The sequence below is a fragment of the Prinia subflava genome, chromosome 31, assembly GCF_021018805.1.
Source record: "Prinia subflava isolate CZ2003 ecotype Zambia chromosome 31, Cam_Psub_1.2, whole genome shotgun sequence".
NCBI classification, from domain to species: Eukaryota; Metazoa; Chordata; class Aves; order Passeriformes; family Cisticolidae; genus Prinia; species Prinia subflava.
The window spans coordinates 306,787-326,715 of record NC_086277.1 but is presented as its reverse complement, the minus strand read 5'-3'; the positions used below and the strand labels follow the sequence as shown (position 1 = coordinate 326,715).

Genomic DNA, 19,929 nt, shown 5'->3' with positions numbered 1-19,929 from the left:
CTTTGCCTAAAAATCCAGCTTCTACAACAGTGCAACTAGGGAAAGCAAACGGGCTAACATATGAACATCCTTCTTGTTGTGCAGGAATATTTTCATTTTATCAAAAGAGAATATGGATGTCTTCAGAGCACCCAAGTAACTACTCAGGGAAGTTGAAGCATTTGGAGAAACTTGGAATCAGGCTCCAAAATGTCCTCTTTGCCTTTACAGTCTCTTTTACGACAAATATGATTGGTCGTACCTATGACAAATAAAGTGGAAAGAGGATGGAAACACATTGGGAGACCAGATCCAGCTGATCCTCTGTGTTGAAGGGGACTCTGATGAGCAAAGAGAGGAGTGTGCTGTGCCAGGCACACAGCTTGCACAGTGCCCATCCTCACCGTGAACTGCTGGAGGAACACAAGACCTTCGGGCTGCTGTAACACAGTGACAGCAACCTTCAAAGTCATAATGTTTAAGGGCAAGTTCTAATTCTGTAAAAGCAGCTGGCTGTCCCTCAGCTGATGGTCCCCCTACTCCAGGTTTTGGTGTTGACACTAGTCAAAAGTAGGAGCTCAGAAAACAGTCCTCCTGTTCACTGCAACAGCCTGTGTTCCACTGCTCAGCACAGGCAGGACAACAGCCCCTCAGCCCCAGTCCCTGCTAGATTTGCAGCAGCCTCTTGGACTGCCAGGCCACTAAACCAGGTGAGAGTTTTCTGCCTCACAGCCACAGCCATGTCCATTCCCCCACGGCAAGACCCTGAGCTCAGGATTTGGGTTTTTTCCAAGATGGTCCCTTCTGCTCTCCAAACCTTTCCTAGCTCAGGAAAATGGAGCTTTCCAGTGCCTAAAGAGGTTCCAACAAAGCTGGAAAGGGACTTTGGACAAGGGCCTGGAGTGCCAGGGCAAGAGAGAATGGCTTCACACTGCTAGAGGGCAGGGTTAGATGGCATTGTAGTGGTTTGACACTGCCCAAAAGCCAGGCACCCAGGAGAGTGACTCATTCACCCTCCCCTGCCACAGCTGGGTAGAGGAGAGGAAAAAAAACAAAACCGAAGAGTTTCATGAATTGAGATAAGGACCGAGAGAAAACACTTCAAGGGCAAAACAGGCTCAGTTTAAGGTTGCAAAGTGAATTTATTACGAATGGAATTAGAGAAGGATAATGAGAAGTAAAATAAGCCCTAAAAACACTTTCTTCCCTCCCCAGCCCCTTTTTCCTTCCCATCAACAATGGAGGGAAAAGGGACATGGGGATTTTTGGGATTTTCTTCCGCTGCTCTAGGAAAGGAGTTCTTCCCCTGTGAGACCGCAGGGTCTCTCCCATGGGAGACATTTCTATGAGAACTTCTCTGGCATGAGTCTCCTCTGCCATACCACACCTGCTGCAATGTGAACTCCTCCCAAGGGCAGACAGTCCTCCCAAAACTGCTGTGACATGGGTCTCTCTTGGCATAGGATAAGTCCTCCAAGGACAGGCTGCTCCAGCCTGGAATCAGGACCCTCTCTCTCCTTCAGGTCTTCCACTGGATCACAGCCTCCCCCAGGCATCCATCCACTCTGGCGTGGGCACCTCTGACATGGGCTGAGAGTGGATCTCTTCATCCCCCATGGATCACCATGGGCTGCAGATGGATCTCTGCATCCCCCATGGATCCCTATGGGCTGAGATTGTATTTCTGCATCCCCTGTGGATCCCCATGGGCTGTGGGTGGATCTCTGCATCCCTCGTGGATCCCCATGGGCTGAGAGTGGATCTCTGCATCCCCTGTGGATCCCCATGGGCTGCAGGGGCACAGCTGCCTCACCATGGTGTTCACCATGGCCTGCAGAGGAATCTCAGCTCCGGTGCCTGGAGCACCTCCTCCCTTTCCTTCTCCACTGACCTTGGTGGTGCCATATTGTTTTCTCTCACATGGTTTCATCTCTTCCTCCTCTCTAGCTAAGAGCAAAAATCTGTGACTTTGTTTTGATTTTCTTTTTAAATGTCATCACAGAGGCGTTACCAGCCTCTCTCGTTGGCCCAGTTTTGGCCAGCAGAGTGTTCATCTTTAGAGCCATCAGCCTTTGGCTCTGCTGGACATGATGGGAGCTTCCAGCAGTTTCCCACAGGAGCCACCTCTGTGGCCCCCCTGCTGCCAAAAACCAGGCTGTGCAAAACCAATACAGGGATATTGGGAAGAAATTTCTCCTTGTGAGAACAGTGAGGCCCTGGCACAGGTTGCCCAGAGCAGTTGTGACTACCTCATCCCTGGAAGTGTTCAAAGCCAGGTTGGATGGGGGAGCCTGTGACAGGACTGGACCCCTTCCTGTGAAATGTTCTCTAATATCCAATATAAACCTCCCCTGGCACAACCTGAGGCTGTTTCCTCTACTCCTGTCCCTGTTCCCTGGGAGCAGAGCCTACCCCCTCCTGGCTGCCCCCTCCTGTCAGGGAATTGTGCAGAGCCACAAGGTCCCCCCTGAGCCTCCTTTTCTCCAGGATCACCCCCCTCCAGCTCCCTCACTTGCTCCTGGTGCTCCAGCCCCTTCCCCAGCTCCATTCTTTTCTTTGGATGCACTCCAGGCCCTCAAGGTCTTTCTTGCCATGAGGGGCCCAAAACTGACCCCAGGATTTGTGGTTCCTCAGTGGTGCCCAGCACAGGGGACAGGCACTGCCCTGGCCCCACTGCCACTGTGCCTGGTACAGGCCAGGTGCCCTCAGCCTCTTGCCCACCTGGGTACCCACCAGCTTATGTGCAGCTGCTGGCACCCAGCACTCCCAAGTTGTTTTCCAGCTCTCCAGCCACTTTTTCCTAAGCCTAGAGCACTGCAGCAGGTTATGGTGACCTAAAGACAGTACCTGGCACTTGGCCTTGTTGACTTGTCACACCACTGGCTCCAGCCTATGGATCCAGCACGTACAGATCCCTCTGCAGAGCCCTCCTGTCCTCCAGCAGATTAACACCACCACTCAACTCAGTGTCATCTCCAAACTGACTGAGGAACTCATCACCACAGTCCTGCTTTTGCATTCCTGTCCTGGGAAATGCTACTTACCCCAGGCCTGGTCTCACCCCCCAGGGATGGGCACGTACACCAGTCTTCATTGCCATCCTCATCCCCCACAAGCCCACATAATAAAGCTCTGCAGTCAGCAGCCATGTGGAGGGATCAGTTTTTATTTCAAAAGACAGTAACACATTTTTTCAATTTAGTATCAAAACACTGGATAGGGTTTTTGTCTCCAGATTGGCCCCCAAAACTGCTACAACCAAGCAGCATGCTCAAACCACAAGCTACACACTGTAAGTGTGACATTGCCACGCTCACGCCTCACAACCACAATACATCAGCAATGCACAGCAAGATGGCTTGTACTCAATTAAGACAGTAAGAGCAGTCCTGGGCAGGAGGGAAGGCTTGGTTCCCTCCCTCCAGGTAGGCAAAAACACTTCTCCAAGAATACAAGGCTGTTGTACTTAAGCTATTAAGTGTAACCCGGTGATGAGCAGGGAAGCTTGGTGCATCAGCATTTAGTGAAGGCAAAGTCAGCCCCAGGGTAGCAATGGGTTACATGGACAGTGGCTTCTCCAAGCTCTTCAGGTGTGGAGGGGAAGGGACACAATCCCTGTGAAGGTTCAATTGGTTCAATTGTTCAGATGACTGGCTTGGCTTAAAAAAAACCAAACCAAACCCCCCCAAAAAGATGCCTTTCACCCAAGTTGTTCCTTCCCATCACAGAGTTACCTTAAAGCTGAAAAACTGAACTGTGCTTTTGGCAAACAGCTCCTGGAAAGGAAGATTTCCCAACTGGCTTTCATCCCTAGCCTGACTACTCTGACTTGCAGCCAGAACCATCATATCCATTTCCTGCCCTGCCAAAGCAGGGTGGCCCAGAGCCAATTAACAGAAGGTTAATACCAAATTTTAAAACCAAGAGCTTTGAAGTATAGCTCATCAGCCTCACACGTTATTTGGAATGTTTGTAATGGTTGCTACAAAAAAAGGTAGTTACAAACTGTATACTCCAACATGCTCTCCAAACATTATTGCATTGTTTATTTCCCTTACTGATGCTGTTTGAAGCTCTGCCCAACCTGGTGGCCTTTAACCCTGGAACAAAGATTTGTGTTTGGTCAAGTTGGCAACAGAAAGTAAACTCTGGTCCCAGGGTTAGAGGGCAGCAGCAGCTGAGCTGGCACCACGTGGCGAAGGCAGTGGCAGGGATCCATTACATCTCGTTCAGGTCTAGCAGGGTCTGGTCCAGCATTCTTTGCGTGCACAGATGCTCCTCTTTGGTGGATTTCAGTTTATCTGGCAGGAAGCAAGAGTCCAGAGTTACATATCAGCATCAAAGAACCGCGAGTCCTTTGCCAAAGAAAGCTTGTGCCAGCCCCTTCCCCACACATGGCTGCAGGGATCCGTGGACCGGAGTGCCTGGCTGGGTGCAGCTGGAAGCTCTGAGGTTTCCTGGCTTGTGTGCAGCCCTCACCTCTCACACTGCTGGTGCTCCCAGCCAGTATGGCCACGGGGCACCTTTAGCCAGAGCTCTAGGCAGTGTTTCACATGCAGGCATCTCTGACTGCAGCCAGCTCTTCCCAGGGCTTCTACGCCTCCACAGCTGACACGTGGCCCAGCAAGGCACCCAAGAGCAACACATTTGGAAACCATCCCCTGGAACTACAGCTGGTTGTGCCCCCCTTCCCCTCAGCACAGGGCAGGGATGCCAAGCCCAGCAGCAGGGAGCAGACTGCCAGCCTGGAGGGCAGTGGGGCAGGAGCTGGGGCAGTGACAGGCAGAGAGTGAGGAGTGATGCAGCTGCACCCTGCCTGACACTACAGGCAGCTGTGCAGTCAATTCTCACATGTTCCTTAAGGCAGGAGGAGAGCAGATCAGCAGCTAGTGCTCTAAGTAGGCTTTACTCCATAGGTGAGCCCACCCACATCACTGGAGACATCCACACGGTGGGACGCTGGACAGACAGGCTGTAGAAAAATGTCCTTTAGGTACAGGCAGAGTCCCAAAGCCACTCCCAACCTCCCCAGGGCCAGAAACTGCACAAAGAGAGAACAGCCTTCCTCGAGCATGAGCAATGGCAGCATTTAAATATTCCCTGCAGGCACCCAGGACACTGCTTCAGGCTGTGCATTTTGGCACTTGCTGGCAAGATGTCTGTAAGCTTTCCCAGTCCATTTCAGGGCTCTGTAGCTGCACTGGGGTCAGGCCTGGGGAATTACTGCTGCGCCCAAACCTTCTCAGTTAGGAACTCCCCTAGACAGGAATGTACTGCAGGTGTGCAGTGTCTCACAGACACAAGGTCAGTCATTTATTGGTAGAAGCCATCATTCCATGCACCAGGAAATCCTACAGTCATTCAGCTAATAGTGAATTAAGTTGTAGCACTTGATAGGCAGCTTCAAGCAGATGTAAGTCTAACTTCACCCCACACCTCATTTGGGGGGGGTGTAGCTATTCTGATTCCATGGAGGAGCCAGGCAGGACCCCCTGGAAAAGCAAACAAGACTGCTCAAAAAACAGCCAAGTCTGGGGGTGACTTCACCAAGAATAGAGGTTACCTTGATGTATTAAAAAATGCTTAAATAAATTACAGGATAAATCCAAGTGCCTCATTAAAAAGCAGCAATTGCATAAAATTCACAAATCTGCCAGTCTTAATGATCAGATTTCAGTGTGGTCCACAGCACTGGTGGTCGCAATAAGCTTGTTTAATGGGATTAGTGGGCCCCTTCTCAGTCACACAGATCATGCAGCGTTAACTTCAGCTCATTAGAGAGCAGGCGGTTTTTCTCAAGCTGGCTGTACAGGCGCTCTGCAGCAGCAATAGGATAAGGGAAACAAGAGGAAGAGAGAAAAAGAGAGAAAGGGAAGGTTAGTAGAGCACCAAGATGAGCACATCAAAAAAGCTGTCTCCATAATGTGTGCTTCTGAGGACAGCCTGGGTTATTCCCAAAGGTATGTCTTACTCTAACTTGTGCTTCAGCTTCGAAGATCACAGAGGAAACCAAGTGTGGGCAGAAGTCAGAGTGCTGCCAAAGATGTGCAAAGGCAAAGAAAGGAAGAGGAGACACCAGAAGAGGAGCCTGCAGGCAGGGCTGGGCTGGACCCCAGCAAGGACAGAGATCTGGGATGTGCTTTAAGCCTGTGGAGCACGTTGCAGAAGCAAGTCCTGCCACAGCTGTACCAGAAATCGCTTCCAGAGGGAGCCACACCACACTGCAGTGGGATTGACAGGGTTTGAACAGCAGGACAGGCACACCAGAAGAACTGAGAATGACAACATCTCATCCCTGGCCTAGAAGACCCTCCTCTGAGAACACACACACTAACAACCCAGATAGGATCAAAGGCAGCAACTGCTTCAGGTACAGAAGGACTTTTGGAGCACAGGGTCCTCTTTTACATCTGCCCCAGAACAACTCCATGAGCAAGGCACAAGCTGCCACTGCAGCCATGGCCTCTCCAGTCCTTGTCTTTATAGTCCCACAGAGGTCTAGCAGCCACACGCCTCCTCAAGGCTCATGCCAATGCTCATCTTTGGTCTCTTTCCAGGATCTGTCACTTCTCAGGGCTGGGTGGCCATTGTCCTGCCACACAACCTGTCAGCCACAACCAGCCACTAAAGACAATATATTCAGCATCTCTCCTTGCTTATTTGCATGACAGCTGCTCCCAGCCTGACAGCTCCAATTCTTGCATTTAGGGGAATTCCAGGCAGTGAAAAAACCTTACACATCATCTTCCAGCCTGGCAGAACCAACCAGCACCACCTGCAGGGACACACACTGTGATGCCTGTGCTGGAGAAGTGAGCCTAGAGCACAGCCCTGGCCTTGGGCTTCCACTCTAATCCTTGTACTGTGAGGTCCTAGGACTCTCAGGCACTCTCTGAAGGGGAGCTACACCATTCCTCATTGCTTTCAATCTTGGAATATTTTGCTCTTGAACATGACCTAGCTGGGTAAAATTCCAGAAAGTCGAGTGATTTACACGGAGCAGTCAGAACGTGTCGCCCCAAGCCCCGGAGTCTCAGCTCAGTCCCTCCAGTGTAACACCTGCACACAGAGGTGGAAGCTCAACTTCAGCTTCACCCTCAGCTTCTCAGTCCTCAGGACCTGTTCTAACTGCACCTCGCTCTGCAGGAGAGGGCAGTAATGCTGATTGATTGTCCCTTCTTTAAAGCCACCAAGGGACCAAGGCACAGGCAGAGAAGCCAATGATTTTTGTCCTTCCACTATCTGGAATTTGAGGGAAGTTGTGGGTACACAGCATCTTGGCCCATGCACAACAGCTGCTATTGCTGCCAGGGACTCTGGCTCCGTACTGGCTCTCAGCAGCTCCGATGCCAGTCCCCAGACCCAAGGGATCCAGGCTGCTCCTGGGTCTCCTGAATAGCAGAGGATGAGAGTGAATTGTGCTCAGTAGGACTGGGTGCAATAGCTCAGAGCTTTTAAGCAAACATTCTTGCTTGTGTACAGGGACCTGATGATTCACCCACACAAGGTAGCACACCGGAATGTTTAGAATGACTAAACTTCCCAGACTTCAGGAGCAGCACATCTGCCCAGGACTGCAGCAGCTACGTCATGTTTGGCCTTCTCCCTTCTCTGCCCAACCCCAGGGCAGCCTCACCAGCTATTCCTGCCACTCAGGGAGCCCCAGGATGCAGGGAGCCCCAGGACCTGGCCCTCCTGGTCAGTTAACCTGTGTTTGCAGTACTCCCATGGCACAGCACAGCACAGCTCACAGTAACCAGCCTGCACAAGCCCAGCAATCCAGTCAGACCAGATGCCTCCAAAACCTCCCAGGGTAAACATTGCATCACCCACCCACCGCGCCGAGTGGATTCCTTCCAGATGAGCGGGGAAAGGGCCTGCCTCAGCCCAGCCTTAGATAACATTCCCAGGAATGAAAGAAGAGCCACCAGGTCCCCACAGCAAGAATCAGGATGCAACTAGACCTCCCCATGAGGAGAGAGGCACCTCCTGTGGGCAGGCTGCCACCTCCCACTCGCTAACAATCACAAAAGGGGTGAGGTTGAAAGGGACTGCTGTGGGTTATCTGGTCCAACCTCCCTGCTCAAGCAGGGTCATCCCAGAGCACATTGCACAGGGTTGTATCCAGATCATTCTGGAGTGTCTCTAGTGAGGGAGACTTCACACTGTCTCTGGGCAATCTGCTCAGTGCTCATTTACCAACACAGGAAAGAAATTCTTCCTCATGTTTAGGTGGAACTTCCTGGGCATCCGTTTCTATGTGCTCCCTGTCCTACTGTTGGACATCACTGAGCAGAACCTGGTCCATCCTCTGACACCCTCCCTTCAGATACTGACAGACAATGATGATGTCCCTGTTGTCTTAAGAGCTGACAATGGAACACTGGACTGGAAGCCTTCACATTTACAGAAGCCCTGCCCCTCCCACAGGATCCAGATCCTCAACTCCAGCTGCAGTTGGGTTACTGAAGAGTTCTGGGTTCTTGGTTTGTGCTTAGAGGGCACAGCATCTGCCTCACATCCCAGGAGTGTCAGACCACACTTTGAAATTCCTTGAATGCTCCCTCTCTTCCCCACCCAGACCTGCCACCAAAGACAGAGAGGGACAGGCTGGGGCAGGTGAGTGTGCCTAGATTATCCTGACTCCCAGTGCTGTCATGTAAAGACCAGAAGGGCACAAACCTGAGAAAGCCACGGGAAGTGTCCCATCTCATCAGAAATCTGCTCACGAAGGGCTCTTCGGGCACTGTGGCAGATGAACCGATCCAGAAAGGAAAAAATATTTGACTAACCACCATGAGGCAGCACATACTGTTTTGAGAGACTGACCAGTGTTTATCATACCAGATCAACTAGCAACAGCACCAGCAGTGACACACGCCAGGCATTCAGGTGCCAGTGCTCAGTGGGAAGCTCTAAACCAGGCTCCTAGAAGGATCCTGCAGCCCTCAGCCCTGGCATGGGGAAGGCTCTGCAAATGATTCCCTGGCTCAGATGCTCACAGCCCTGCTGCAGTACCTTCTCATTCCTCAAGCAAGAAGCTTCACACCCAACCAGTTCTGCCCCAGTAGAGACCAGTCAGAGCTCATAGAGTATTTATTGGCTTCTATACCCTGCCTAATGACTATCAGGTGCATGATCTCCCACTGCAAGCCAGCATTTGGCAACCGGTGCTGGTGAACACCCCAAAGCAGGCAGGAATGAGGAGTGTCTTCAATCAGGCACAGATCCAGGGCCTCCTGCTGCAACCCCCAGCCTCCCATTTGACCCCACAGGCCCTGTCTGCAGAGCTGCCATCACATCTGGGAGCCAGTAACACACCTCAAAGAAAAATCCAGCGTGCTAGCGAGGTCTGTGTTCCACCGAGGGTGACACTGGTTTAAAGGCAATGCTGAAACAATGCTGTAACTGAGTTTAGTTACTCTAAAGCAGCAAGTGGTCACTAGAAACCCATTTCTCACAAGCAACAGCCATTTATGCAAGAACTGTTCTCTTTAAAAAAGGTGACATCATGCTCGAGCAAGAGGCAAGAGAAATACAAAAAGAGCTTTATGGCTCCACACAAGATATGTAGATGAGAACAACATCCTCCCAGCTCCCCCGACACAGAAAGGGCAGCCCCTCAGAGCAGGCTGTGTCTGGCACATCAGGTCACACAGATGGAGCTTTGTTTGGGAACAAATGCAGCAGAACTGAGGGGGCTGCTGCTGCTGCTTCTGTGTCTTTACAGCACCCATTCCCAGGGATGCCCTGTGCACAGTAACTGGAAAAAGGTACTGGAATTCAGAGTGAGACGAAGAGAGCGTGAATGCCGGGTGCAGATGCAGAACAAGCCACCAAGCAGAGAGACAAATCCAAAGTGGAGTTTGGAATCACAAGACTTATCTGTGTGAGACAGAAGGAGACACTAATTTTAAGAGAAGCTTCAATGTTTGTGCACAGCAAACTCTGCCCAGGAAACTCTGGGACACTGGTGTTAAGGCTGTTCTCTGTGGAGTGAGGACCTGGTCTCTCCTGGGTTAGTGCAAGGACCAGATGGAGCAGTTGTTAGCAGCACCCACTGCAGCTCTGAACACAAAGCTGAGGAGCAAAGTTGCAGAAACACAAAAGTTCAGCTACTTCCACAGATCAGTTCATGATCCGGCCCATCTCAAGCCTCTTGTGGCAATTCCTAAGGAATCCACCTGAGCACTATCCACAGCCTCTTCCAGAAGGAATCCCGAGACCATGGCCCAGTGGCTCCAGCAGATGACAAAGCAACATTTCCTGAGAAAGCCTTTCCCAGTGAGAATGGGAATTGCACTCAATTTCAAGTCAGAACCCTTTCAGGCCAGCACAGCACTTGGTTACACATGCAGATCACAAGGACCTAGAGTTAGAGGGTGGCATGCTGGGGCACCTTGGGCAGATCTGTAGAAGTAACCTGGACGGCACAGCGCCATCAACTCTCCAACTACGGAAACCACAGCAAACCAAGCAAGCACTGGTGGTCCAGCCTGCTTAAGCGAGAGGCGAACACCAGCCAGCTCATATTTACATGGAAGTCATGTCATTCAGGGCGTGGTCCAGTTCCTCACTAATTGCTTTGTACTTCAGTTTCTGGGCATAGAGCTCATCTAGAAGAGGTTTAGGAGGAAAACAAAAGGAAAACAATGAGGGAAGGCAAAAGAGTTCTTCCAACACTCTGGGGCAGGAAAAGCAGGATGGGATTCATGAACAGAAGAAAATGAAGTTAGATGTGGAGGTGTCCCAACTCCATGTTCATCCTCAACAATGAAAAGGAGGGTTTGAGCAGCCTGAGGACCAACTGACTCACAAGTGCATTCCAGGATTACAATCCAGCTCCAAGGGCAGCAGAGCCAAGCACTCAAACCACATCACCTTGTAAAAACAAGCTGTCCAGCTAGGTCAGCAGGAACCAGTGTCAGGAGTAGCAGGGAAAGGCAACTCCATCCACTTAGGGAGAAGCTTGTTACACCTAAGGAGAGCACTGATAATTGAGGTGCTTTGTTCTCACCTGTGTCTCAGTGCAAAGACTGGCTTGGGAGAAGTCAGTCGTGTAATAGAGCTGGGTATCAGAGGAAATTCCAATCCTGCAGGATGCAGTGAGGTGGGGGAGCAGACTGGCCACACCAGTGTTCTCCATCAGATAATGAAGCAGACAGGCAGCTCCCCGCCTCTGGGGAGGGGCGGGCCTGGAACTGTGCTGATACATCCCTGAGCCCTGCAGAGCTGGCACAGGCTGCTCCAGCTCTGGCTGCCTGGGCTACAGTACAGCTGGGCATGCTGTTAACAGCCTGGAAGAGCCTGCAGGACTTTGTCAGTTGTCATAAACTAGGTCACTTCAGCAGCAAGGCTGTAGACCAGAGCTAACTCTCAATCAACAGTTTTCAAGGGGAGCATGCAGGGATTTGGAGGACTTTTTGCAGTTCCAAATAAAAGCTTGTCCTGGATCATGAGGTGGCTCAGATTGCTGCTTGGCTGCAGTTCTGGAACAGCTCAGCCGACACCATTGCTATTTCTAGATAATAAACCTCCAGGGTGACTCCAGACAGTAGGCTGGTGCTTTGTATCTCCAAGACCTGGCACTAAAAGACCACAAAGGCACACCTGTGGTCAAGGTAGGAGACCTGTAAGGGTTTTGGTATACCAGCACCACCACTCCAGCCACAGCAATTCACAGAAGAATCTGGCCACAGTCCCAGATTTAAGGGAGGCAGCTGAAACCCTCTCCTTCTGTGGCTTGGGGCAAGGTTCTGCGATAGCTGGCCTCAGGAGTGCTCCTGTGTGAAGGAGTGGGAGGAGGAAAGAAAACCTCTCATGGCACAGGCTGACTACCTGGACTATCCTATGGACTGAATTGCTAGCGATTTAACCTTGATTCAGGACTCACACTGGGGAGTCTGAGTCTTCATGGGGGCTGTTTCAAGACTCACTGACTGCTGCAGTTGACTTGCAAGATGCCATTTGCAGTAGCCAGCACATGCATGATGTTCTGCACGCAAGGATATTATTGTGATCAATCCTTACAAGTTCAGGTGTTTCTTTCCTATGCCACGTCTAAATTAATTTGATTAAGCTGGGGCACAGGGATATAGTTACATTCCTGAGGACATCACTATCAAAATATACCAGCTATCCAGATAAGGCCATGTATCTGGATCAAGAGCTTGAGACCTGCTGCAGCACAGCCAGGTAACTGTTTTCAGAGCAGAGGCACAGGGCAGGACTCTTGCCAAGCCTCACCCTGGAAGCCAAGTCAGGCTATGTTCCAAGTAATGAGGAGCACTCTCCACTCTCCAGCTACCTGGGAGATAGCCCTTCTTAGCTTCTCACTCAACACACATTCCTCAGTTTCCTGTCCCCAGAATGTACCTTCCAGATCATCAATGGTCTTCTCCAGCTTGGCAACAGAGCGTTCAGCAAATTCAGCACGGGTCTCCGCCTGCCAGACAGACTTCCAGTTAGTGCAACACTCTACAGCAAAGGGCATCAGTCCAAGGACATGGAGTCTCCTGCCCTTCATATCTCTTCCCAGTCAAGCTGAGGCCAGCTCAATCAAGCTGGGCCATCCTGGCATGGTCACTCACCTCTTTGAGTTTATCAGTCAGAATCTTGATCTCTTCTTCATATTTATCCTCTTTTTGAGAGTACTGTGGAAAAGGAGTCAGCAGTCAGCAGCCCCAGATACCTCCCTCTCCAGAGATCCCACGGCTACAGAGAGTGACATAAACTCCTCACTGCAGCACACACGCCAACAGAATCTTCCAACTGGGTGTTGTTCACATCCTTTCCCAAGTCCAACCGGACTGGGTCAGGTGGCAAGTCTCACATCATGCATGGAACACAAACTTGGATGCAGAAAAATTCTCATCTTAACGTTTTAGCAGCTTAAACACCCTGGCTGTTTGAGTCTGTCCCAAGGCAGGGAGGGGCAGCCAGACTTCCTGCACCCCAGCTTCCACGGCCCTCCAATGAAATACATTAGCCCTCCCACCAGAGCAAGCACAGTGTTCCTGGCTTGCTTAAGATGCAGTTTAATTATTTTCACCCCAGTGGGTGCTCTGCTGTTTACACACCCTCCTAGCACAACAGCAATGTTTCTGGCCCTGGGACAGGCAGCCCTACCTTCTCAGCCTGAGCCTCAAGAGACTTGAGATTGTTGGTGACATTCTTCAGCTCCTCCTCCAGCTCGGAACATTTACTGTGGGGTTTTGTAAGGAAAGGGGAAAAAAAAAAAGGGAAAAGAAGAAGTGGGAGGGAAAGACAGGAGACAAGAAGTGAATCCAAGTGCAGGGAAGATCAAGAAGTTCTTTAGGAGACTGTCTGAGATGAGACTGGATAGGACCCTGCTTTGAGGCACCTGTGCAGAAAGCAAGTTCCCTTTTTGCCTCCAAGCTCATGTTTGAAGTATTCTGCCAGTACATGCACGGGGCACAGAGCTGAGCAGTGAGATGTGGACACAGGTTTCTGCCAAACTTGGAGTCTCCAAGGAGAAGCTTCTCATTTAGTGTGCTGTACGGAGGAAAGCTGTCCTGATGGACAGAAGGACAGCCACCACCACTCAGACAGGGATATTTAGGGCAGAGAAGACAGAATGTTCCAGGAGGGAGAGAGAGAGAGAAAGACGCAGTTAAGCTGAGGGGAGAAGCACGGTGAGGTGACCACATGAGTTCTAGTTTAATGGTTCAGGAAGGGAAAGGTTAGTACCTTTTCTTCGGCAACAGACAGACACTTCAAGTTCTGGTCCATCACTCTGATCTGCTCCTGCAGCTCCCGGCAATGACTGTTAGTGACGGTCACACAAGGGCACAAGCCAGGCGGGGGCAAGGTCAAAAGGAGCACCAAAACCACACCACCACAGAGCAAAAAAGGGGGTGGGGGAAACACAAAAAAGTCATGGTCACAACATGCACGTCTGGACAGGAAGCACAGTGCTGCTGCTGCTGCTGCTGCTGCTGCTGCTGCATACACACCAACTGTGTTAGACAAGGCCCAGAGCACGGAAAGGCCCTGACCAGCTCCTCGAGGATCAGCTAAAGCATCTGGACACCTGAAAGGAGCTCAAACACCAGGATTTGTGCCTATGCTCTGAGCAGAGGAAGCCCAGATTTCTGCTCAGCAGTGGAGAAGCCTGTAATGGTTACTGCAAATACTTGGAGAGGCCCAGATACTAGCCTCAGCCATAACTCTGCCCTCACCCACCCCGTAAGCCACTTCAGCCCCTGGCCCAGGAGGCCTCTGCCACTTCAGCTCAAGCACTGTGCTCTGTAGCAACATGAACAATCTTGTGACTGCACACACAAAGCAGTGCTGGTGAATACTGAGGAAAGGAAGGCTCTCCAGCCCCCATGACTAGGGAGTGCCTCCATGCAGAGGGGCAGAGCGTCTCCACCCAGGGCAAATCGCATCACAAACTCCATATCCTAGGTGGAGCAAATCCCGTTTCAAGGAGGGAAGTGCTTTCATCCCCTTCCTTCACAGACCTGTGAAGGAAACCCACCCTGTGCTTCAGGCCTTGTGTAACAAGGTTAGTAATGCAATGTTAGTTCCCATGCAAAGGCAGACCTGCCAGGTACATGCAAGCAGACTACTCACGACTCTGCAAGCTCAGCTCTCTCTTCGGTACGCTCCAGATCTCCTTCAATGATCACCAGTTTCCGAGCAACCTGGAAAGGAGAATCAGAGTCAAGAGGAAGGAGGATAGTTTTGTGCTTATAGGCTCTGCATAGCAGTGAAGGGAATGGAAGGAATGCCTGCAGGAGCCACTGACACTGTCGGGAGCTTTTGGCCAAGCAGAGCACTGATGTAGCTCTGCTGAGCACCAGGCTCTGCCCCTAGGTTTGCTGTCAGCAGGAAGAGAATTCAACTCTCCTGGCCCAGGTCAGTCATACTAGAGCACCCGAGGTCTCACCTCCTCATACTTCCTGTCCGCCTCCTCTGCAATGTGCTTGGCTTCCTTGAGCTGGATCTCCTGCAGTTCCATCTTCTCCTCATCCTTCAGAGCTCTGTTTTCAATTACTTTCATACCTCTGCCCAAAAGCAAGCACAGGGAGGGGAGATGTGTAAAACAATCTTTGACAAGCCAGCAGCACAACGAGTTTCAGAGCATGAATGGCACTGCCTTGGAAGCACAGTGCTTCCCAATAAGCCATGATTCCTCTGAATGCAGAAGGTGGCACAGGAAGGCAGAAGATGCTGGGCTAATGTAAACACAGCAGCCTCAATTGCTTGGAATTAACTGTTCTTTGGAACATTCCTCCAGCAGATCACTGGGTTCCCACACCAAGGGAAGAGCAATACTGCTGAGAACAAGCCCAGCTGTCTTAGGGATTCAGCACAGCCAAGTCAAGCACTTCCCCATCTGGAACGCAGGAAGAGCCAAGTCTGTCTCTGTGGCAGGCCACTAGCTGGGTCAGGCTGCTCACGGTGTGTGCATGAGGAAGCCAATAAAACAGCTGGAAGTGGACCACTCCCCTCTGAATCACAGGCCAGGTCAGGGAACATCTGCCAGTAAGGAAGCCTGCTGGCAGAGGCAGATGGAAGAGAAGCTGTCCCACTGGCAACTACCTTTACAAGGCAATGGTGTCCCTGAATCCATTTATTTCTCCTTCTTTGGAGGTGGGGATGCATGGTAGCACATGGCAATTCCTTGCTCCCTAGCCTCAGCTTCCAGGACACTCAAGGCCATCAGCAGCCTCAGGTTCACCAGCACTGTTCTAGCTGCTCTGCATAAGCAGGCACCAACTCCCACATCCAGCCTTGATGTGGGATTCCCCCACTCTGGGAAGCCCAGAAAGTTGATGGCACTGAACACTCAGTGTTTGACAGAGCGTAAGCAGGAGTCCTTGCTCACCTTTCGCTCTCATCTGCCGCCTTTTCTGCCTCTTCCAGCTTCTGCAGAGCTGTGGCAAGGCGCTCCTGAGCTCGGTCCAACTCTTCCTCTACCAGCTGGATACGGCGATTCAAAGATGCCACTTCTGCCTCAGCCTGGAGGGAGCAGAGGAGGGTACTCAGCCTGTGCAGGTTTACCAGCTCGGGTAGAGCAGCTGAAATTTGCCATCAGGACAGCAGCAGCACATGGGAGCCCAAAGCAAACTGAGGATGCTTTAGCCTTTCTCCCAGAGGCAAGCAGCACACTTAGCTCTGCAACACTTCCCACATACTTCTTCTGCACAGCAGCCTTCCTGCAGACTTCTCACTGTCAGCCTGTGCTGTTCTGACAGTTTAAGCCATAAACATTGAGGAGATGACTTACACCAAGAGCTGCCTCTGCAGCTGCTGGGATCCTGCCAGGCCATTCATCATAGCCTGTTTATTCGCCATGCCAGAGCATGGTGACAGCTGCCACTTAGCAGAGAGTCAGTTTACTGCTGTAATCTGGACATGAGCGTTGCTTGAGGCAAACCCTCATCAGCAAGGTGAGAAGGATTAACATGTTCGGGGAAGTGCCAAGCTGTATTGGGTGCTGGCAGGCTGAGCTGGCCACATGTGCTGCCCAGCCCCAGGGCTCATTGCTGCAGTGCCCACAGCCCCAGCAGAAAGCCTGCAGTCCTTGAGGCTTCCTTCCTCCCAGCAACTCACTAACAATCCAGAGAAGGAGCAAAAGCCTTCTCCAGTCTTGAGATAGGTTGAGGAGGCTGTTCCCCAGCAAGAGCTGCCTTGGTTCAGTCTGCATATTGGGAGCTGGTGAAACTGCTGACAGCCTGCAGACATTTGCCAGAAATGCGACTGAGGCTTTAAGGAACTGGCACAGATCAGAGGCCATCCCAACCCCCAACCACTGCAATCCATCTCTTAGTCAGCCTGCAAAGATGCCACAAGGTACAAGCCAGCCCCCATAGCGCTGTGCTGGCAACAGAGATGGTGGGGAACACAAACCATGCAGCTTTGTGCTCAGTTCATCACTCGTGTGACAGAGCCACTTGCTTGTGCTCAGTAAGGCAATACAGCACTGCCATCACCTTGTGGCGTGCTCCAGTGTTGAGTCAGAATGCAGCCAGGGCAGATACAGAGGACAGGAACTGCCCTTTAGTGTTGTTGAAAACAAAGCACCTCAAGGCCAAGGATGAAAATCCCTTCAGTGGCACTCCTCTTCTGGATCAGACCCAGACTAAACAGTCAACCAGAGACTTGCTACAATCTTTTTGGGACCCTGGGGGCATGACTTGATTGGCCATGAGGCCCCTGCTTACAGCCACATCCACACTAATTCCAACCAAAACCCAGGGGAGCCCAGACGCTTTAGGGTCTCTGACACCCTACCGGAGCCCCCCTGGGGAGTCCAGAATCCTGCTCCCCAACAGGATTACAAAGGCAGGCAGGAGTGCAGCCATTCCAGGGCAGCACTGTGATCCAGGCACAGGCACATGCCAGACAAACATGAAATACCCCAGCTGCACACAACAAAGCATCGCTCCCGGACACACTGCTCCTCATCGGGCCTGAAGAGGGAGGAGCAGAGAGATGAAAGGTGCCAGTGGGGCCCAACACCAGTTGTGTCCCGTTCCCAGAGGGGCTGTCCGAGCTCTCCCCACCACTGGCACTAAGGCACCCCTGGCAAGTTCCAAGACCAGGCATGGAGAGCTCCCATGCAGGAACACCCAACTCTGGAGAAGCCCACACCCCTTTGGTGCCCAGAGCCAACACCCACCCCACTGAAAGGGGAAGTGGTCTGCCTGAAAAGGAACGCAACATAACTTAAACAGAACCAGGAAGGAGACTGCCTGACATGCATCTTTTCCCTATTAAAGGGGCTACCAGCTGTTGAGGTGGAGGACCTCCTCCTTCCTTCTCCCAGGCAAGAGAGACACACCAGTACAGTGGGCCTCCACTTCCTGACCCTCTGAACTGCATCACTTAGCCTTGACTTCCTGTAGGCAGTGCTCAACCCACCCAAAAACCACCTTTAATTTTGAGGAAGTGCCTCTCCCCTGTTGTAGAAGAGCCTTTACACTTCCTGTTCTGCTGCTTCTCTCTAGATACAGATGAAACTGAAAGGCTTTCGCAGAGCGCTTTCCCAGGGTGACACTTCCAGGTGACTCTTCCAGGCATCCTTGCCACAAGTGTTATTCCTGTTATTCCATGTTTCCTTCATGAAGGCAGTTCTGAACCAGGGAGCACACGGAGCCCAGCAAATCAAGTGAGAAGCTCATTCAGGCCACCAGGCCTCACCACTGCTGCCCCAAGAAATTCGAGAGGACTCCCCAGGACTCAGGGCCAGGCAAGCCCTGAGTGCCATACTGGGAGCACTGGTTCTCTCCCCTGAAGGAGTTCAGGGAGCTGGGAGAAACATGCCTGTACCCGTGACAATGCTCTATTGCAAGAAGAATTCCCTGTGTGCCTATAATGAAAGCGCCAGCTGAGGCCTGGGAGTGGCAGGAGCTTCTGCCATGGGCCTGGGCAGCAGAGCCCGATCCATCCCCGGCAATGCCACAGCGCTGCCACAGACACAGGCTCAAGCACGCAGTGGGGGAGCACTCAGCTTCAGGCTTCGAATGCAGCAAAGCCACTGCAAATTCAACGAGACTCACGCTTAGATTCGAGCAAGGACCTGCCCCGTGTCCTCCCAATCCCTGTCCCTCAAACGCCACCAGCCTTGCCTGTGTCCCAGGCCCAAGGGAGCTGGCTACCTCGGGGTGCTGCCCGTGTCACCTCCTCCCTGTCCCAGCCTTTCCGGTGCTCCCAGCCCGGCGGTGAGCCGAGCGCTGCCAGCTCAGATCCTGCTGTCGTTGTTCCCTCCTCTCTCTCAGGCGATCCAACCCCAGCCCGCCTTCCCTCACGGCCGCCGGTCTCCGGGGCAGCGGAGGCCCCCGCCCGCCGGGCTCCGGGCAGGATGCAGAGTTCGGGAGTGCTTCCGACGGCTCCTGCGCTGGCCGCATCCCGAGGGAGCCGGCTCACTCCTTCCATCTTAACCGCGCAGCTCCGGGCTCGGGGGCGCACAAGATGGCCGGGACCTCCGCCTCTCCGCGGCCGGGCCCCACCCTGCTGCTGTCCGTCCCAGGACGCCGGTAACAGCGAAACAACGACAGGCCGATCCCCCCGGCCTCGGTGTCTGCTCAGCACCGCAGGCGGGTCCCGGGGACCCAGAGAGAGCCACGGACATGGAGCGAGAGGCCCGGTCCTAGCGGACACTTCAGCCCGGGTCGGCATCTCACCGACACTCCCGCGGCTCGGAGCGTCCCCCGGCCCCGGGCGCGCCGCCCGTCCGGCTCTGCCCCCGTGCGGCGGCCCCGGCGATACCTGCTCGCGGTTGCGGCGCTCGGCTTCCACCTCCCGCTGCAGCCGCTCCGCCCGCTCCTCCGCATCGTCCGCCTGCTGCTGCAGCACCTGGATCTTGCGCTTCACCGCCTCGATAGTGGTGGCTCCAGCCATGCTCGGTCCGTCCGCTCCAACCCCGCCACCCCCAGACACCGGGACCGCGCCCGGAACGGCCGGTCGGAAGTGACGTCACTTCCACCCCGCCCTGCGGCCGCGTTACCGGGGAGATGAGGAGAGGCCGCCGGGCCCAGGGCGTGGCGGCGGCACCGAGACCGGGACCGGCTGGAACGGGGGCAGCGGCACTGGGCCGAGGGGGAGCACCGGAGTCTGCCACACGGGCACCTGGGTCCACCGGGACCCGCCCCGTATGGGCGTGGGGGCACCGGGACTGGCCTCATGTGTCGCAGGGACCAGGCACAGCCTCACAGGGCCCGGAGGACCCACCCGGCCCCACACGGACTTCCTTGTCCTGCCCCACGCACCACCCTCACACCTTCCCCGCTCCGCTGTCCCTCAGCCCCGCGGGCGGCATTTGGGCATGGCCCCGCCGCGGGTTCCAGCACTGCCACCCCGGAGAGCCTCCAGACTCTGCCGGGGCCGGGAGCCCACAGCCCTGGAGCAGATCCTCCTCCTTCCTTCCAGCCGGGGACAGGGCTGTGGCCGCCAGGCTCGCACTCCACTTCCATGTGC

General features: G+C 53.1%; 1 protein-coding gene across 16 annotated transcripts; it reads right to left on the bottom strand.

The window, feature by feature from the left end:
• Window positions 1-3,127: 3,127 nt before the first annotated feature.
• On the bottom strand, window positions 3,128-19,434 carry LOC134562923 (tropomyosin alpha-3 chain). Of its 16 annotated transcripts, none has more exons than XM_063420554.1 (12): window positions 19,222-19,434; window positions 15,836-15,969; window positions 14,894-15,011; window positions 14,578-14,648; window positions 13,690-13,765; window positions 12,570-12,632; window positions 12,355-12,424; window positions 10,517-10,595; window positions 9,301-9,381; window positions 8,662-8,725; window positions 4,831-4,951; window positions 3,128-4,280 (listed from the first exon to the last, which is right to left on the bottom strand). In XM_063420554.1, exons 1-11 carry the CDS (start codon window positions 19,351-19,353, stop codon window positions 4,874-4,876), a joined length of 966 nt encoding a protein of 321 aa, XP_063276624.1. In that variant the 5' UTR covers window positions 19,354-19,434; the 3' UTR covers window positions 3,128-4,280; window positions 4,831-4,873. The 16 variants fall into 16 exon arrangements, 15 of the variants coding, with proteins under 15 accessions (XP_063276624.1, XP_063276623.1, XP_063276627.1 ...); XM_063420553.1 differs by lacking the exon at window positions 13,690-13,765 and adding an exon at window positions 13,108-13,183 and having other exon boundaries at window positions 19,222-19,433; XM_063420557.1 differs by lacking the exon at window positions 9,301-9,381 and having other exon boundaries at window positions 19,222-19,433.
• Between the last annotated feature and the right edge of the window lie 495 nt (window positions 19,435-19,929).